The sequence below is a fragment of the Chaetodon trifascialis genome, chromosome 8, assembly GCF_039877785.1.
Source record: "Chaetodon trifascialis isolate fChaTrf1 chromosome 8, fChaTrf1.hap1, whole genome shotgun sequence".
Classification (NCBI taxonomy): domain Eukaryota; kingdom Metazoa; phylum Chordata; class Actinopteri; order Chaetodontiformes; family Chaetodontidae; genus Chaetodon; species Chaetodon trifascialis.
In genome coordinates this window covers 16,088,253-16,106,182 of record NC_092063.1, presented here as the reverse complement: position 1 = coordinate 16,106,182, position 17,930 = coordinate 16,088,253, and the positions used below count along the sequence as shown (strand labels likewise).

The following is a 17,930-nucleotide window of genomic DNA, read 5'->3' as shown; positions in this document are numbered from 1 at the left end:
TGGCGACGAAAAGGATGGGTCCCCGGGCGCCGCTGTCGGCTGGCAGCCCACCGCTCCTGGTCTGCCGCGGAGGAACGACGGACCAAGATAGGTCATATGCGGAGAATTAATTTCACATAAGCATGGCATGTGTGCATGTAGTGCATTACATTGCATAATTAATTGATTACAGTTTTTTCTTCTTCTTCTTCTTCTTCTTCTTCTTCTTCTTCTTCTAGCCGGCATTAAATGAGACATCCACCGAAATTATGTTATTTATTTGTATTACCCGAGTAGGGAAGTGCGCGACGTTGTGTTCTTTTGGCCACAGTCTTCAATCACATCAAGGCGCAGCAGTTCGTCGTTTCGTTTTCGGGGATCGACTAATTTGCCTGCCGTACGTTCGAATCCTCGCGGAAGTACTGACGTGTTCACACCAGTTTTCACGAGAAGTGGCTAGTTTAGCTAGCTAGGTAGAGCCGGGTAGTGACACAGCGGCCGTATCAGGTAAGAAAGCTGTCATTGATTATTTTCATCGTTATTGCAAATGCAAAGAACAGACGCATAGATGTATTGAAAATAAGACGCACATTTCAAAAAGACTATCATTCTATCAATAAGGATGTGGTTATTAGAGAATGGTTTCATTTGTAATTGGGCTATAGCTGGCTAGCTGTGGAACCGTTGGCAACGTAGAACTGTATCTCCGGAAGTGAGTTGTCAAATCATCAATTCCTTGCTGGTACTTGTAGTTCAGCATTTTCCTGCCACACATTCACAGCAATGGAAAGAGAGTGTGTCATGAACTACATTTTGTGTTTGCCTGGCTTTATAGCACGCTTCCCTGGAGTTACGGGAAATGTAGTTACATACATTCCTGAAAGATCCGCTCGGGGTTCACAGAAGCTTCTCTAAAACTACATAACCCATAAAAGCGATAATATGGGGCAAAGGGCAATGTACATTTAGATGGCTAGTTAGCTACTTCGTCGGCTAATTTGTAAGATAACGTGAGTAAGCTCCAAATAATATCACTGACGAATTGTTAGTAGCCGTCATTGCAACATTTGTTTCGGTCGAGGCCACATTGTGGTTTTCCAAATGTGCCTGTTTTGGTAAATGTGACTCATTAGCTGCCATCGTGACAGCCTAAGCCTTTTAGCTAGTAATGCAGCTAATGTTAGCCACAGCCACAAACAGTTCTAATACTACACAATTCGCCTTTTTTAGCTAACGTTGCGTGTTAAAGTGAATCATTATAATGTCTTCGAATTGCTACGGCAAGTTGATAATGAAATATTCGAAACATGGCCCCAAGTGACAATGCTAAAGGTGGGCAACCAGCTAACGTTACCTATTAAAATCATGATCCAGTCGTTACGAAGTCAGTGGCTGTCTGAAAAGTATAAGTGGGGTAGCTGAAAATGGCATTGTTTCTATGTAACTTGTAGAAATCGTTATTTAGCATGTTCATGTTAATAGAGCGAGGACAGGATTTTGTTCTCTTGGCCATTTCCCCACGGCGTATGGACATCATTCTGATCTCCCCGTGGTGGTCATGTGTACCTGACAGTTATTGTCAGAGAGCTGCCCATCTGGACTTACCTCATCACAGCTGACCAAGTACATGAGACAGAGACTTTTGCCACTTTCTGCTCTTTACAGCTCCAAACGGCTGGTTCTTTATAAAGCTGATCACAAATTTCGTAGTTCTATGAGCTATTGTCAGTAAGTTTCCTTCAGTAAAAAGCAGTGTTCATTTGGAATCCACCATACACTTGTTATACTGGTGCATATAGACAGAAATATCAAATTCTTCTTGTGTTGTTTCATCTATGCATGCACCACTAATCAATGTCTTTTTTTTCATCTGCACTGTCAGAATGTCAGAAGGGGACAGTGTTGGGGAGTCAATCCATGGGAAGCCATCTGTAGTTGCTGCCTTTTTCACACGGATTGGACAGGTAACATGTCTATCACATAATTATCACTCATAATTAGGGAGGGAGATAGTGCCTCAACACTGGATTGTTTAACTCATGACCAGATGAGAACAGGTTAACATGCTTTATTGTTCAAAAAACATTATTTTTTTCATGCAGTCCATTACTGTAACACCATTTGCCTCTGTCTGTAATGCTCCATTTTAGCTCCACTCATCCCTGAATAACCAAGTCTGCTCAGTTCACAAAGACCTAAGCAGGCACTGCTCACAGTGTTTCCCATCAGCTCAGCTGGTGTTGTTAGATTCCAGCTAGCTGCACTTCTACCGTGAATATCACCACAATAACTGCTTCTTAAATAAAAACTTCACCACTGCACAAGGTCAAGCAAGAATCTGATCCATATTAGTCTTGGCTTCACCGCCCAGCGTGCTACTAACGTCACAACATTGAGACAGTCTTTGGTTTGAACAAGCTTGCTGCTGGGTGCTAATCAAAGTTACACAATGTTCCCAAGCAAATGAATTCCTGCAGTTTGACCATTGCTATTTCCCATGTTACCTTCAAGTAAATTTACATACAGCAGCAACACACACTCACACATACCAGCTATGATCCCAGAACAGAACGGGCTTTGTACAACAATAGAAAAATTTGCTGCTTTTTCTTATAATGTTCCACTTCTTTGTATAACAACAGCAGACAGAGAGATGGGCAGGATGATCACCTAGGCATAGAGGATGGTCACCAAGCTGGAGGTGGTGCTGTGTTACATAGTGACGTAGACTAGTGACGGAAGAAAGGCTGGACTACTGACAAGGCATTTCAAGCATTTGAGGAGCAGTGTTTTCTGTAGGAGAGAATAACTCCCTTTGGTGTTGACTTTTGGCTTTGTAAATTTGCAGATGTTTTACATATACAAAAAAGCTATATAACACACAGAGGAAAGAGAAAAATACACAAAAAACATAAAATGGCCACTTTAAACATCCAGTCTAATTACCTTGCAAACAAGGTGAAAGCTTAAATATTCAGATTTGCTGCCAAAATGTTAAGTGGCTATCAGTTAAACAGGTGGTGACTAAAGTCACTTCTGTGGAATGCATTAGTTATGCCAGTGGCATTTTACTGGCAGAAATGCTTCTGTAGGGTTAGATTTAGATTATTAGTTAGGGTTAGGGTTAGGGTGCAGTACTTTTCCTGCTTTCAGTTTCTGAGTTTCAATCACATATTCTGCTTTGCTTTGTAGTTTAAATGATCACATCAGTAACAGTATTCCTCAAGCTCTGTACTCAGCAGTGGTATCACTGAAAAAAATGTAATGAGTGCACCCTGAATGTAAGTGGGAAGGTGGCCATTGATTTGTCTGGTTTTACTGGTTGGTCAAGCAGAGAAAGACGTGGGTTCCATGATTAGGGCATAGTTAAAATATAAGCCATTACAGTAAATAGTTATAAAGGCAGTTCTAGTCATGGGATGCTTAGCCAATGTCCAATATCACTGTATTTCCACAAAGTGAAAGTGGCAGTGTTTTTCAGAGGCTTTCCTTTATTTTATATTTTTGGTGACAGATCTATCAGTCATGGCTAGACAAGTCAACACCATTCTATGCAGTGCGGTGGGCTGCAACTCTACTATTCACTGCTGTCTACATGATCAGAGTGTACATACTACAGGTAATTTCTATTTTATTCATTTCTGTTCTGTTTTTTTCCTCCAATTTACCAGGTTCTTATTTGCTCAGGGAAGTCAGAAAATGTCAATAGTTGTAATTAAAGCAATTTCATTCCAAAATGTTTCACTTGTCCTGTGATGTTACATTTTTTGAGACCATTGGAGTGAGAGATGTTCATTGGTTGTTTGCAGATGACGTCACGTCACTCTTTCGTTGTAGCACGGACTGCAGATGGAGGGCCAGAATGAAATGCCTATGTTTTGTGTCATTTGGAGTTGAAATGACAAGGAGCTTTTATGCAGCACCAAATGTTGTTGTTCATTAGAGTGAAGAAATTGACCGAAAAACGGCGAGGAAAAAAAACTTTCAGTTCAGTTAAAAGATCGCTCCTCTCCATAACATAAGGGTCACATCCAACATGTGTTTGGTTTTCTGTTTGTACCTCTGTCTCATAATTTCATCTAAACAAGCCCAGTAAGAACTTTCCTTCATCTCGTCCATTGCAGTTTTAACTTCTGGCCCTCCGTCTGAATTCAGCGTCACATGACTGCAAACAACCTATTCACCTGTACGAGTTACTTACTAGTAGTTTGTTGTGTTGTTGTACTGGAATGTTGTTTTTTGTGCTTTGGCTTAGGGGACACTTCAACAGGACAGTGACTGTACATCTTTTTTATTAATGTTGTAAAGCACCTGTCTAATGTGTAATATGTGTTTTTCTAGTCTCCTGTTCTATTTCTGTGAAAAAAGTTCTTAAGAATTTTGTACTAACAAAAGTGCACTTCTAGCCTTTTAACGTGATGATGTTCACTATGCTGCTTTTCAGGGTTGGTATATAGTAACATATGCTTTGGGAATCTACCATCTCAACCTGTTCATTGCTTTTCTATCGCCAAAAGTGGATCCTTCACTGCTTGACGAAGGCAAGTTGACTCAGTTCCATCAAAGGTTGAAGTAAATTCAGATGTGACTAAGAATGCTTCACCATACACAACATTGAAAGCTTTTTATGTATATATAATCACCTGAACACAACACGACTGTACATTTATACATTTTAGGATGGAGTTGAAATTAACGTTTTAAACATTGTGTGGCTGGAAATATGCAATTTGACTCAGAAATTAATGGATTAAAAAAAAAAGAGCTCTACATTTACCATAGAAATCATAGAAATAACTTATTTACCTTATGTGGCTTCAACAAACTGTTCTGCACATGTTCCACCCTCTGTTATGATTGATGTTGTTAGGGTCACACCCGGAGTACTGCTCAGTCATGTGGTCAAGTGATGCTGAAAAGTATATAAAAAAAAAATGTTCACAACAGAGCAGCCAGATTATTGTTCTTTCTGGGCTAATTGTGGAGGCTAAGTTAAAATCCAGTCTTCTCTTATTCATGCAAACTGTCTTCTGGAATAATACACCACACTTCTTCTGTGTAAGATGTGTGTATGAGGTTTTTGTCATGGGTATATGACATGTCAAGTGAGTGCTCGTCATGTAGAAGTACCGAGTCAAAAAACGAGTCGTATGATGAGAACTCTTCGTCTGCCTGGAATACGCTCCCTGCCAGCATCAGGCATATAAAAAACAGATTTTATATGAAGAACAAGCCCCCCTCCTATACATAGATTGTTATATAGACTATGAAAATGTTTCAGACTTGTCCATTCCAAACTAGTTTGGTCTCTTCATGGCAGTTTTTATGTTTTGGCTTGATTAATGTTGACTCTTAATGCTGAGTCATGACTGGAGATTTCCCATTTTGAGTTACTTCTGCATCACACTATAACCTCTCTCCTGCAGATGAGGGTCCATCCCTTCCGACCAAGCAGAACGAGGAGTTCCGCCCTTTCATCAGGAGGTTGCCTGAATTCAAATTCTGGTGAGTCCAGTCTTGGTCTATCATTATTACCAAATGGCCAAAGTTGAAGTCATGTAGAGGTCATTGGTGAAAGGAGGTAGCTTTTCAGATAAACCAAAGATATTGAATTATTCTGCATGGATTGGCTTGTGACCCTACTTCATCCCTGTCATCCATAGATCATTCCAATAGCATTACCTAGAGTATATAGATAAAAACACTTTTCATTAGACTTTTGGAAGCACAGCTTTGCAAACTTTCACCATGACACTTATGATCTTTGAGCAGTTTTAGACATTATAAAATACATCAAAATACATTAAGAAAGTAAGTTTTGCCAACAACCTTGTGGCCATATTAACAAATGAATTAAGTTAGTCATATTTGTTTTCTACTTATGCTTTCCTTTCTAAAATGAAATGTGCTTTACATGACACCTTCAGTGGGTTAGAATTGAGGATGTTGAGATGAGGATCTGCTTTGTCCATGTCATGAATGTGGCTACACTGAGTTAACCAAAGTTATGTCACTTCTCCTGGCAGGCATTCAGCGACAAAAGGCATCGTCATCGCCATGATTTGCACATTTTTTGATGCCTTCAATGTGCCAGTGTTCTGGCCTATACTTGTAATGTACTTCATCATGCTCTTCTGCATCACCATGAAGAGGCAGATTAAGGTAAATAGTATACAATGACTGACACCAAGGACTTTGGCATTGTGTTTTGTTATGCCCGCCCTTTACATGTGGTGCATTTCTTTAATTTTTAATAACTCTTGTTGAGTGCTAATTCCCTCTATTTTTTTAATCTACCTGATAAAACCACCAATCACGGTGCTACTCAATCACATGCATATTTTGTTAAAAATGTTGAAGCAAGCAGAAATACCTGTTGCTAATTCTCCTCTTTTTCTTGCCCACCTTCTCCAGCACATGGTCAAGTACAGATACCTACCTTTCACACATGGAAAGAGGACATACAAAGGCAAGGACGACACAGGGAAAACTTTTGCTAGTTAAAAACTCCCACCTACTCTTCCCTCCTTCTCATTTGAAATTATCTGTCACTGCTAGTGGGGAGTGACCAGGGTTAGAGTTTTATTTCCTTTTTTTGTAAGCGGGACAGTAACATGAAAACATAACATGAAAAGTGAGTTTTGATCCATGAGTCACACTGTTGGATGAGGTTATGAGCAGCAGGGATCAATTGAGAGGAATATTGCCTTTGTCTATTAAGGGGTAAGATTTTTTTTGTGAGGACCATGAGCCTCATTTTGGGATAGGTCTGCATTTTTTCAGTAGTAGGTGAGACTCAGACTCAGTGCTGCCTTTTGCCTTTTTAACCCCATGGGGTAAGTATAAAGTCATCTAGAAGGAACCCCACTAACAAGAAATTGCAGTGAAATTTGTGATTTTTGATTTTTTTTTTTTCTTTTCTTTTTTTTTTTTTTTTTTCCAATGATGGCAATTCCAGTACATCTCCTTCTGAAATAAATCTGCCAGCCTTTGATTTAACATATTGGTACCTACTTATTTGTAACAAATAATACATTGAAAGTCAATAGTGTTAGTAGCAAAATAACATGATTAAATGTGTAAGATGAAGTCTGAAGGAAATGCAACTGTCTTCAAGTTGAATCATTTCATCTGTTTTTTTATTTCATTTTTTTCATAAAAGTGTGCAGCTGCTTTGGTGTGGGGGTGCGAGAGGGTCTCAGCAGTTGTCCTCTGTTGTAAATGCAGACACATTGAAGAATTTAGTCCCATTTCGCTTGAATATGCATTCATGACAGGCAAAAAAACACCGATCATAGTTGATATTTTGAAATGAATATACTCAGTACAAATTATGTTTGTCTGATTATCTTGAATTGGCAGCTGCATCTCTGTGTATTACCTGATTCTCACTAGTGTAGCCAGTGGAGCAAGATCAATATGGTTGATTATCAGTGACATCATTCGAATCTTCAGCCACCCACCACACCATTGAACGCATTATTCAAAATGAGTGTCACTAACCCCAACCCATTTAGTCTCCTTTAGCCTGTAGTCTCTAGTCTAAATCAGTTCTTTCTAGTGTTGCGCCTTTGTAGAGTTTAACAGATGGGATTCCTTGTCATTGACCACCCCTGTTAACCAAATTTCTAAATTTCTTTAGAAGACATTTAGCTTGTGAGCAGATTTTACTCTATCACGTGGCTAATTATTCAAAATAAACATTGTCTTCAAAATGCACAACCAGTATTTAAGCTCAGTTTATAAGGAGGTCTAATCTGAGATGATGTTCAAGCAGTCACACATTTACCCCGACGACCTTTTCTCTCTGAAATATTTACCCATCTGTGTTTCAAAGCCTGGGGTTCATTCGATTTGTGTAAATTAACTGTTGTAGTCATTTAGAATCTGTGTTTACTTTGAAAAATCATTAATATAGTCATTCCAAGCAAACTTTTGTTCTCTTTCTTTTGCAGAGGAAACATAAGAAAACAGAGATTGAGAGCTTTTATTATAACAAATGGATGAAGTGGGTGGCGATCACATTTTCTTTTCTATAAACCTGTTGATTTTTTTTCTCCATTTTTATCAGAATGCTGGGAATTATCTGTCATTACTAAACTTTGATCAGAACTGTAGTAAGGGATCAAAACATTTTCCTGTAAAAAGTTTGTGTTTCAAAGGATTGTCTGGAGAATTTGTATATATATATATATATATTTTAAAATATGACATTTTTTTTGAGATTATTTTCATTTTTGTTTTTCTTCCAACCACCATACTGTTTCCAAGTGTTTAAATCCATTTCAGTTGAAATTGGTGAAAGCAGAATTGGTTAATTGGGTTCTAGATTTGATGAAGTAAATATGTTTCTCATGGGTTGCATGTTGTTTTCTTGTGCTACAGTTATAAACAGAAACTTGATTTTAATAACTTAAGTGTAATTTTTTCACTCCAAATGCTATTAAAGAGGCTGTGTCCCTTCAAACAGTACATAGGTGTCTTTGAGTCATACTTTGTAGGTATTCATGGCAGAGGATTAAAGGACAAACTCAGGGTTCATAATTCAATTTTCCACACCGAATAAACATCTCCAAATAGGTGGTGACAAATACAAGAAAAAAAGCAACATTCTGTTGCATATCAACCAGGTCAGAAAGTTTGCTCCCCACTACCTTGGTCCCTTTGAGACTGTGTCTGTCATTGACCTCTAAGCTGTCAAGCTGAAGTTACCCTAGTCAGTGAGAATCCACCCAACTCAAGCCAGTCTCTTCTAGCCCGTTGTCACCTTGGCTCTTCACTTCAGTCTTCACCAGATCGTCGGTTTACCCTTGTGGTATTTCTGACTAAGACAGTTTGGCTGCAGGAATCATCTGTCCAACATCATCATCATCTCAAAGCAGCACTGTGCCTGAGTCCAGCCTGAGCATTAAGACTCTCAGTTTTATTTGGTGATATCGTTCAGTTGTTCAGGTTGTTGTTGAGTCCTGCGATACAGCTCTAATGACATCACTGCATATTAGACTGATAGAGATGTGAATACTAGACATGTTCTGGGATTATGAGGGCTGAATTATATTCTTTACCCGTGCCTATGTACCAGCAGTGACTGGTGTTATTTATGGTTATGGTGGACCATGTATAAGTTTATTTGACCAGGTCTGCCAATTACAGATAGCTCCCCATCTGAATTTACCCCATCATACTTGAAAGACAACATTACACACAAGATGAGCCCCGATTCTGCGCAGCTCCTAACTGTTGGCTGTGGGTAAAAATGGCATGAGGTGGAATAGTTTATGTCTCGGTACCTTGATTTTGCCACTCAGATAGAAATGTTGATGTCTTTCATGACGTGCCATCTCCCCTTTGGACCACTTCCAGCACACAGGACTCAGAATATTAGCACTAGAAAAGAGCAGAGATGAAATATATTATAATTTCATAGCATGAATTAGATCTTATTATAAACAAATGGTGTTTTAATGGAATGGATGGCTCATAATTTCTACCATTAATACAGAGATTCTCAAAAAGTATATCTTGAAAAAGCCCTGCAGGAAGCTGGTTTATTTTAACATCTGATCTCCTCCAGACAACCCAAAAAGACTTAAAGTTCACAATAATAATATTAGCTTTTGATCTCTTCATGGTTGTTTTAGCACAGATGAGGCCAGAAGTTGTACAGCTCTGTAATATTACAGTTCGGAGATCTAGTCATCTGGTTTATATGTTTCATTTTGAGTCACGTTCAAGCTGTTTCCCAACATCAAAGTAAAATCAATACTTCTATTTAATACTACTAAGGTTAATAAATAACAAATGGGAAGTGAATCTTGACACATCTGGCTCAAGTCATGTTTTTAGTGTACGTTCTGATATTCTTGGTTGAACTTTGTACTCGGGGGCTGTATTCTGACTGTAAGTGGGAGGGTGGCCATCAGACTGTCCAGCTGTTCAGAATAAGTGTTAGGGGATATTTTAATTAGAATATACAAAGATGAGGATGAGACACTAACTATTTGTCAACATGTCGAGGCTCATGAGGAGCCTTCTCAGTAGTCATAACTACATTATTTCATGAGCACCCAGTGCTCATGGGTCAGACCACACCCATCTTTGAACTTTGCCTTCATTTTGATCGAGAGAGAGAGAGAGAGAGAGAGAGAGAGAGAGAGAGAGAGAGAGAGAGAGAGAGAGAGAGAGACAGACAGACAGACAGACAGACAGACAGACAGACAGACAGACAGACAGAGACTCACAAGATGAAAACGATAGCATTAACATACAAAGATGTCTCAGTTCCAGTATCCAGTTCCACTACTTGGAAGCACAGCACAATTTCACATTTACATTTCACAGTGATGATCAGCTTGACAAACTTCCACCATGACATCTTTGAGTAGTTTTCTGACATTTCTGTACGTTCTACCATTGACAGTTTGTTTTAACCCTTGTGTGACTGTCAGGAGTTTATGCAAACTCTTCTGTCCTAAAACAGGAAGAGAGGAAGGTGGTTTTGCATCATCCGTCAACATATAGCTGCTATTTGCCTAATGTATGAAAAGATAATCTTTGGTTCCCCTTTCCATGTGGTTCATCTCTGTAATGTCAAAAACATTTGTGTCTTTTTTCACTTGAAAGTATAAATTGTTGTGTAAAATTGTGAGATAACTGCAGTAGTATCAAGAAGTTGAGCCATTAGTCGTTTTAAGACTTAGTGTGTAAAATCAACTCGAGCAGATAAAACATGTTAGAATACTTAAATACAAAAACATTCTCTCTGCTTTCCGCCATTGACAGTAAAATGTCACTAAACACCATTTTGCAATGGAGTCACACACCAGCCATGACGCCCGTCAACATGTTGACGTTCTGACTCATAAGTAGCTGACACAGTCATCATTAGCACTCAGTGCTCATGGGTTAGACCACGGCCAACTCGGCCTTCATTTTGACCTCAACCACACACATGAAGTTTTGTGACTGCATCTTGCACTGTGACACTGCTGCATTAACAACATATATCCACAGACAGACAGACAGACAGACAGACAGACAGACAGACAGACAGACAGACATATAAACACCTGACAAATGACTCAAAACTGCTTCTGTGCTAGTTCCTGCTACAACAGGTGTCTCCAGGACCACATTTTGCCATGTGGACACACACAGGTGCACAGAAGGTAAAAACAATACCAGCCACATGGCTGCAGCTGGTAAAACGCTGCAGTGATAGTGGGCAATTTAAGACTGAGATGAATAGAAAGTGACAAAGAACAGAGCACTGCAGCTGGAAAGTCAAACTTCCTCTTAACATACAGAGAAACAAGACGTTTCAGTTCCAGCCACACTAACGATTAGTAAGTGATCTTTTGGAAGCACAAACATTTCACAGCGATGATCAGCTTGACAAACTTCCACCATGACATCTTTGAGCAGTTTTCTGACATTTCTATACGTTCTACCATTGACAGTTTGTTTTAGTCCTTGTGTGACTGTCAGGAGTTTATGCAAACTCTTCTGTACTAAAACAGGAAGAGAGGAAGGTGGTTTTACATCATCTGTCAACATATAGCTGCTATTTGGCTTATGTATGAAAAGATAATCTTTGGTTCCCTTTCCACATGGTTCATATCTGCAATGTCAAAAAGAATGGCCAGTAAAATTGTGAGATAAGTAGCAGTAGGATCAAGTAGTTAATTTATCAGTTGTTGTAAGACTTACTGTGCACTACTACTACTCTACTCAACTTGAGCAGATAAAAAATGTTAGATTACATTAATATATTAAGTTTACCCAACAACTTTTTTTTCAAGACTTGTTAATGAAATCTGTTTTCCAGTTACTTTCCTGCATTTTCCAGCATGGATTTATTTCATGTTATGAACTTGTAAATCCCTTCCTCGTAGTACTCATCACAATATGGAATTCTCGTTTCTTGGCAAATATACAGGCATGGAAGTAACCAATTCAGCATTTGGACAGATCAAGCAATCACACAGAAAAGAATTTGCAGTGAAATTTGTATTTTCTTTTTGCAGTACATCTCCTTCTCCTGGGTTAGATAAATTTGCCAGCCTTTGAGTTAACATACTGGTACCTACTTGAAAGTCAGTAGTGTTAGCAGCAAAATAACATGATTAAATGTGTAAAATGAAGTCTGAAGGAAATGCAACTGTCTTCAAGTTGAATCATTTCATCTGTTTTTTATTTCATTTTTTTCATAAAAATGTGCAGCTGCTTTGGTGTGGGGGTGCAAGAGGGTGTCAGCAGTTGTCCTCTGTACTAAATGCAGATACTTTGGAGAATTTAGTCCCATTTCACTTGAATATGCATTCATGACAGGCAAAAAACACCAATCATAGTTGATATTTTGAAATGATTACACTCAGCACAAATAACAGTGAGTTTAACAGATGGGATTCCTTGTCATTGACCACCCCTGTTAACCAAATTTCTAAATTTCTTTAGAAGACATTTAGCTTGATAGTTATTAGTTATACAGAAGTATCCGCTGCTGTACCACCAGATGACAGAGCAGCTTCTCTCCACAGGCTGTGACATTTAGTTCATCCTCTGCACTGCACCATAAATAGTTTTTATTTTTAGGACTCATTTATTTATCCATTTATATAATTTTTTGTTTTGACTAAATGGACTAATTATACAACCCCATTATACAAAATGATAAATGGACCTTGTACCCTGAAATGACAAGTCACTGAATTTGCTTTACCTTTTTTTTTTTTCCTACACCGTTATGAGGATAATTACTCAAAATATAGAGTACCACAGTGTTTTCGAAGTGCACAGGCAGTATTCAAATCCATTTTCTAACAAAGTGTAATCTGAGCTGACAGTGAGGCAGTCACATGCTTACTCCAGTGACCTTTTCTCTTTGAAATATTTACCTATCTGTGTTTCAAAGCCTGGGGTCCATACAATTTGTATAAACTCATTGTTGTAGTCATTTAAAGTCTGTATTTACTTTGAAGAAGTTGCTGAAGAAGCATAAGAAAACAGAGATCATAAGCTTTTAGTATAATAAATGGATGGCAATCACATTTTCTTTTCTATACACCTGCCAATTTTGATCTCTCAATTTTTATCAGAATGTTGAGGATTATCTGTCATGATTAAACTTTGATCATCCTGGGCCACATTCAGAAGTGCTAGCAAATGTTTTGCTGTCTTAGTATCTCTCTTCCAGCAGGACACTTGAATGAACAATGTTTCTGCCTTCAGATCTCTGTCAAGCATTGTGAGACAATTCAGTGTTATTAGATCTCTGTGAGGTATTTTTTGAAACCTACTTAATTAACACCTCATATGTTCATTGTGAATACACGCACGAAATTTTGAAAATTGTGCACCCACATCAGGTTCTACCAGAGCTGAGGAAGTCAAACTTTACACGTTTAAACCAGAGGATTGAGTTTGATGAGATCAGTGACCCCAAGTATGGATCCTATTCTATAGTTTTCAGACACAGAGGTGAAGCAGACGAGGTCAGCTTTTATGATTTTCCCCCATCATTCTGTTCTTCATCACAAGTGTATACATGTGTACACATCACGTGGACTTTGCAGCAGCAGTTTAGATGATTTTTGCATGCTGATTTGTGTATTCTCCTCCAGCCATTTATAGCTATCTATTTATGACTACATACACTCCCAAATTGATGGAAATGAGGCTTAGCCATCACCAGTGTCTCATAACTTTGCAAAGGCAGAGGGTATTCCAGTTCGAGTTCACATCAGATTGATAAGCAGCAACGACAACTATGAAACATTTTCTGGCCTCTCTGTGTGTCCTGGGATCTCTTCTACATGCCTCGGCTCAGTGCACCAGCTCAGCCTCAGATTTTCAGCTGGAGGGAGATTATTTGATTGGTGGACTTTTTGATATTCATCATGCCAGTAAAACTGTTTCTCATGACAGACCAGAATTCACTCAGTGCTCCAGGTGAGTTTTATGATATATCTGAGTGGATACCTTCTCAAGTTGAAACTAGCGAAGAATGCCTAGTACAGCAGATTTTATTATTATACATTCAAGAGCTCTGCCTCAAACTTAATGGATAGAGCTAGTAGCACATTTTCCCCAAAACCAATTTAATTCATTGCTATCTTATTAAAGTTGAAGGACATCAAGTCTGCATTGTTGATCTCAGTCCTTGTTCCATAAAATCCTCTTTTAGAAAACCATGTCTGTACGGCCTTCACAAACGTTAAAACTTGAGCCTAATAGTAATAATGAAGCTAATTCTGACTCTCTCAAACTGTCTTTCCTCTGTCCACAGTGAATGCTTAACTCTGTCAAGTTATCGGAGGTTTCAGTTGATGAGATTCTCCATAGAGGAAATCAATAATTCTACCAACTTACTGCCAAATGTCTCTCTCGGCTATGAAATGTTTGACCACTGCTCAGATATAGGGAATTTCCCAGGAATTTTGAAACTAATCTCACACAACGGTTTGATCCAACCTTGGGTTAGACCACACAAGAATCTGTCCAAAGTGATAGGAGTGGTCGGCACTTACACCAGCACTAAGACACGGACTGTAGCACCACTGTTCATGTCAGATCTCATTCCCATGGTAAGTTTGCCAAGTAGTGTTTTTAAACATATTTTAACCATATAGATCAAGTGACGAAAACCATTTTATTTCAAGATTAAAATTTTTGAGAAATTATTGTCACTGAAAATAATCACAAATGTCTCAATTACTCTTTTAACAGGTCAGTTATGGAGCCGCTAGTTCCGTCTTTTCAAGAAAACAGAATTTTCCCTCTTTCCTACGAACAGTGCATCCCAATAAAGATGTCATAGAAGCCGTTGTTAGCATTGTTCGGTACTTCAAGTGGCACTGGGTAGCTTTCCTTAATGTTGATGATGATTATGGCAATGATGGACTGACACTGTTCATGGAGATGATTAAGGACACTGATATCTGCCTGGCGTACACGAAAGGCCTCAATAAGGATACAGATTACGCTTCAATATTCAAACAGATAGAGGCACAGAAAATACGAATCATTATTGTGTTTTCTGCTGAATGGACTGCTGAAGATCTCATTAAGTCAGCAATAGAACTCAATATCACAGAGAAGGTGTGGATAGCAGGAGATGCATGGTCCTTAAACAAGAAACTCCCTGAGCAGCCAGGAATCCGAAATATTGGAACTGTGCTTGGGGTTGCTGAGCAAAGAGTGACAATACCTGGCTTCGATGAATTTATCTCTGCTTCCAAAAGCCAGAATTATTGTGAAAATGCAGAACAACAGATGTTTTGTAACCAGGTTTGCAACTGCAGTAGCTTGACTGCACAGGATGTCATTGATGCAGACCCATCTTTCTCTTTTCCTGTTTATTCTGCTGTATATGCCATCGCTCATGCCTTACATAATGTCCTGCAATGTGGAGCTGACCGTTGTAATGGCAACATTACAGCGTATCCACACATGGTAAGTACAGTCTTAAAATCATGTGTGAATTTATTCTATTTTCACCATTTTGATTGTTGGCCATTTATTTTTCAAGTTTATCTTACAGACAAGCCTATTTGAACATGAGCAATCATAACACAAAACTGACCTGTTTTGTTATCATATATAAATAAACCTTTTAAATCTTCAGAATACAATTAAAAGAGATTTTTACTTGTTTACTTGTTTAAAACAGTACAAATCAGATAGATCGGCCCAATCTGCTCATGGCTTCCAGCAGGACTCTTTGAATAGAACAATGTTTCAGTCTTCAGATCTTTGGCAAGCCTTGTGAGACAATTCAGTGTTTAGATTAGATTAGATCTCTGTGAGGTTGAAACACTGAAGGAATATGTTTTGGAACCTACTTCATTAACACCTCATATGTTCATTGTGAATACATGCAAATAATCTGAAGTTTGTGTACCTACATCAGATTCTACCAGAGCTGAGGAAGTCAAACTTTACAGTTCTAAATCGGACAATTGAGTTTGATGAGGACGGTGACCCCAAGTACGGATCCTACTCTATAGTTTTCTGGAACCACAAAGGTGAAGCAGAGGAGGTCGGCTTTTATGATTTTCCCCCATCACTCAGTTTCTTCATCAACAGCAGCAAAATTCAGTGGTACACAAATGGAAAAGTAAGCAGTTTTTTTTTACTAGGTTTATTCAGTGTGAGAAAAGGAATGAATGAATAAATAATATGTTGTTTTGGTTTTCCTGCATCTGCAGAGATATGTGTGAATGAGTGCACATGTGTGCAACAATACGTTTGTTTAGTAATAGCTGTGACAGGGAAAAAAACTCAGGAACATCCACAAGTGGTGGCTGTTCATGGTGTCATTTGCACAGATGTCTAGATATAATGTTCAATGTTGATTTTACAAATCCTGTTAGAATCTTAAAAAGATGTTTAGGACTACTCGCTGCTACTTGTCAATCATTTTTCCTCAGTGCCTCACAGTATTATTTTATACTGTATTCACTTCTCTGCTAAATAATTGTCTTGTACAGGTGCCTACTTCATTGTGTTCCCCAGATTGTCCTGAAGGATATGCAAAAAAGTATGATGGAATCCACAAATGCTGTTTCAATTGTGAAATGTGTCCAAATGGAACTTATGTCAACAGCACAGGTAAATTACTATACACAAGAAGTAGAAAAGGATTACAAGCTGTGCTGTCTTTTTTTATATCTTAAAGGATTTAACAGCCATGTCATGTTGATTGGACAGAGCTACATGTGTCTATGTTCATTCTGAACATTGCACACGGCAATTAAACTTGAGCCATAAATGAATCGTCTTATTACATTTGCCTCCAGCTAATATCACTGGAAGCCATAAAGCAAGTTTGACATGAAGAAAAAGCTCATTTCGGGAGCACTTACTGGACAATATCACAGTTCTAATACTGCTTCCTAGACTAATCTCTCTTCAACTACAGAAGGTTTTTCAACGTCTCAACTAACTTTATTGGCAAATTGTCCATCTCTCATGTTAAACAGAGCATCCCTACAGGTGCATCCACTGTAAGGAAACAGAATGGTCTACAGAAGGAAGCACATCGTGCAAGCTGCGGGCGGTGGAGTACATCCCATTCACAGACAGTGGGGCTGTGCTGATCATGGTTGGGACCTGGGCCTTGGTGGGTCTCACACTTGCCACGTCCATTCTCTTTGCCATCAACTACAACACCCCTGTTGTCAGATCTGCTGGGGGACCAATGTGCTTCCTAATTTTAGGCTGTCTCAGTTTGTCTAGTATTAGTGTGTTCTTTCACTTTGATAAGCCAACACTTTCATCTTGTATCTTAAGGTTCCTGCCGTTTCTTTTGTTCTACACGGTTTGTCTAGCATGTTTTGTTGTGCGCTCTTTTCAGATTGTCTGCATTTTCAAAGTGGCTGCCAAGTTCCACAACCTGAACAGTTGGTGGATGAAATATCACCTACAGTGGCTGGTCATCACTGTGGCATTTCTTATTCAGGCACTCTTACTTCTTATTGCCTATTCTTATGCCCCACCCAAGCCCCACAATGAAACAGTTTGGTACCCAGACAAGATCATACTTGGTTGTGACTTTAATCTTCATGCGTCTGCTGGTCCTGTGATTTTACTTTTATCTTTGTGCTTCCTTTGCTTCATTTTCTCCTACATGGGAAAAGACCTTCCAAAAAATTACAATGAGGCCAAAGCAATAACCTTCTGCCTGCTCCTGCTGATCCTCACCTGGATCATCTTTGCCACTGTCTACATGCTTTATCGTGGCAAATACATCCCAACACTAAAAGCTCTGGCAGTACTCTCCAGCCTCTACTCCTTTCTGTTGTTTTATTTCCTCCCAAAAGGTTACATCATGATTTTTCAATCGTACAAGAACACACAGCAGTACTTCCAAGGTCTCATTCAGGATTATACCAAAACAATTAGCCAGTAGCTTCCCGTAAATGTGTTACTACTGTATATACAGAAAAACT

The 17,930-nt window shown here is 38.8% G+C and overlaps 2 protein-coding genes across 4 annotated transcripts; both read left to right on the top strand.

Moving 5' to 3' along the window:
- The first annotated feature begins 393 nt into the window (after positions 1 to 393).
- rer1 (retention in endoplasmic reticulum sorting receptor 1) lies at positions 394 to 8,451 on the top strand. Of its 3 annotated transcripts, XM_070969307.1 has the most exons (8): positions 394 to 486; positions 1,862 to 1,943; positions 3,494 to 3,598; positions 4,424 to 4,520; positions 5,406 to 5,484; positions 6,006 to 6,141; positions 6,394 to 6,448; positions 7,935 to 8,451. In XM_070969307.1, exons 2-8 carry the CDS (start codon positions 1,863 to 1,865, stop codon positions 7,943 to 7,945), a joined length of 564 nt encoding a protein of 187 aa, XP_070825408.1. In that variant the 5' UTR covers positions 394 to 486; position 1,862; the 3' UTR covers positions 7,946 to 8,451. The 3 variants fall into 3 exon arrangements, with proteins under 3 accessions (XP_070825408.1, XP_070825406.1, XP_070825407.1); XM_070969305.1 differs by having other exon boundaries at positions 6,394 to 8,451; XM_070969306.1 differs by lacking the exon at positions 394 to 486 and adding an exon at positions 923 to 989 and having other exon boundaries at positions 6,394 to 8,451.
- A 5,296-nt stretch (positions 8,452 to 13,747) lies between these two features.
- On the top strand, positions 13,748 to 17,890 carry LOC139335472 (taste receptor type 1 member 1-like). The gene is made up of 6 exons (XM_070969089.1): positions 13,748 to 13,929; positions 14,267 to 14,564; positions 14,707 to 15,432; positions 15,890 to 16,096; positions 16,470 to 16,590; positions 16,962 to 17,890. The coding sequence occupies exons 1-6, from the start codon at positions 13,748 to 13,750 to the stop codon at positions 17,888 to 17,890; spliced, it is 2,463 nt and encodes an 820-aa protein (XP_070825190.1).
- The last annotated feature ends 40 nt before the right edge of the window (positions 17,891 to 17,930 follow it).

Coding starts and splice junctions, on each gene's coding strand:
- rer1 (XM_070969305.1), top strand. CDS start 1,863: ATGTCAGAAGGGGACAGTGTTGGGGAGTCAATCCATGGGAAGCCATCT. Junction 5,485..6,005: donor TTGCCTGAATTCAAATTCTG/GTGAGTCCAGTC, acceptor TTCTCCTGGCAG/GCATTCAGCGACAAAAGGCA. Junction 6,142..6,393: donor CCATGAAGAGGCAGATTAAG/GTAAATAGTATA, acceptor CACCTTCTCCAG/CACATGGTCAAGTACAGATA.
- LOC139335472 (XM_070969089.1), top strand. CDS start 13,748: ATGAAACATTTTCTGGCCTCTCTGTGTGTCCTGGGATCTCTTCTACAT. Junction 15,433..15,889: donor TTACAGCGTATCCACACATG/GTAAGTACAGTC, acceptor TACCTACATCAG/ATTCTACCAGAGCTGAGGAA. Junction 16,591..16,961: donor AACTTATGTCAACAGCACAG/GTAAATTACTAT, acceptor CATGTTAAACAG/AGCATCCCTACAGGTGCATC.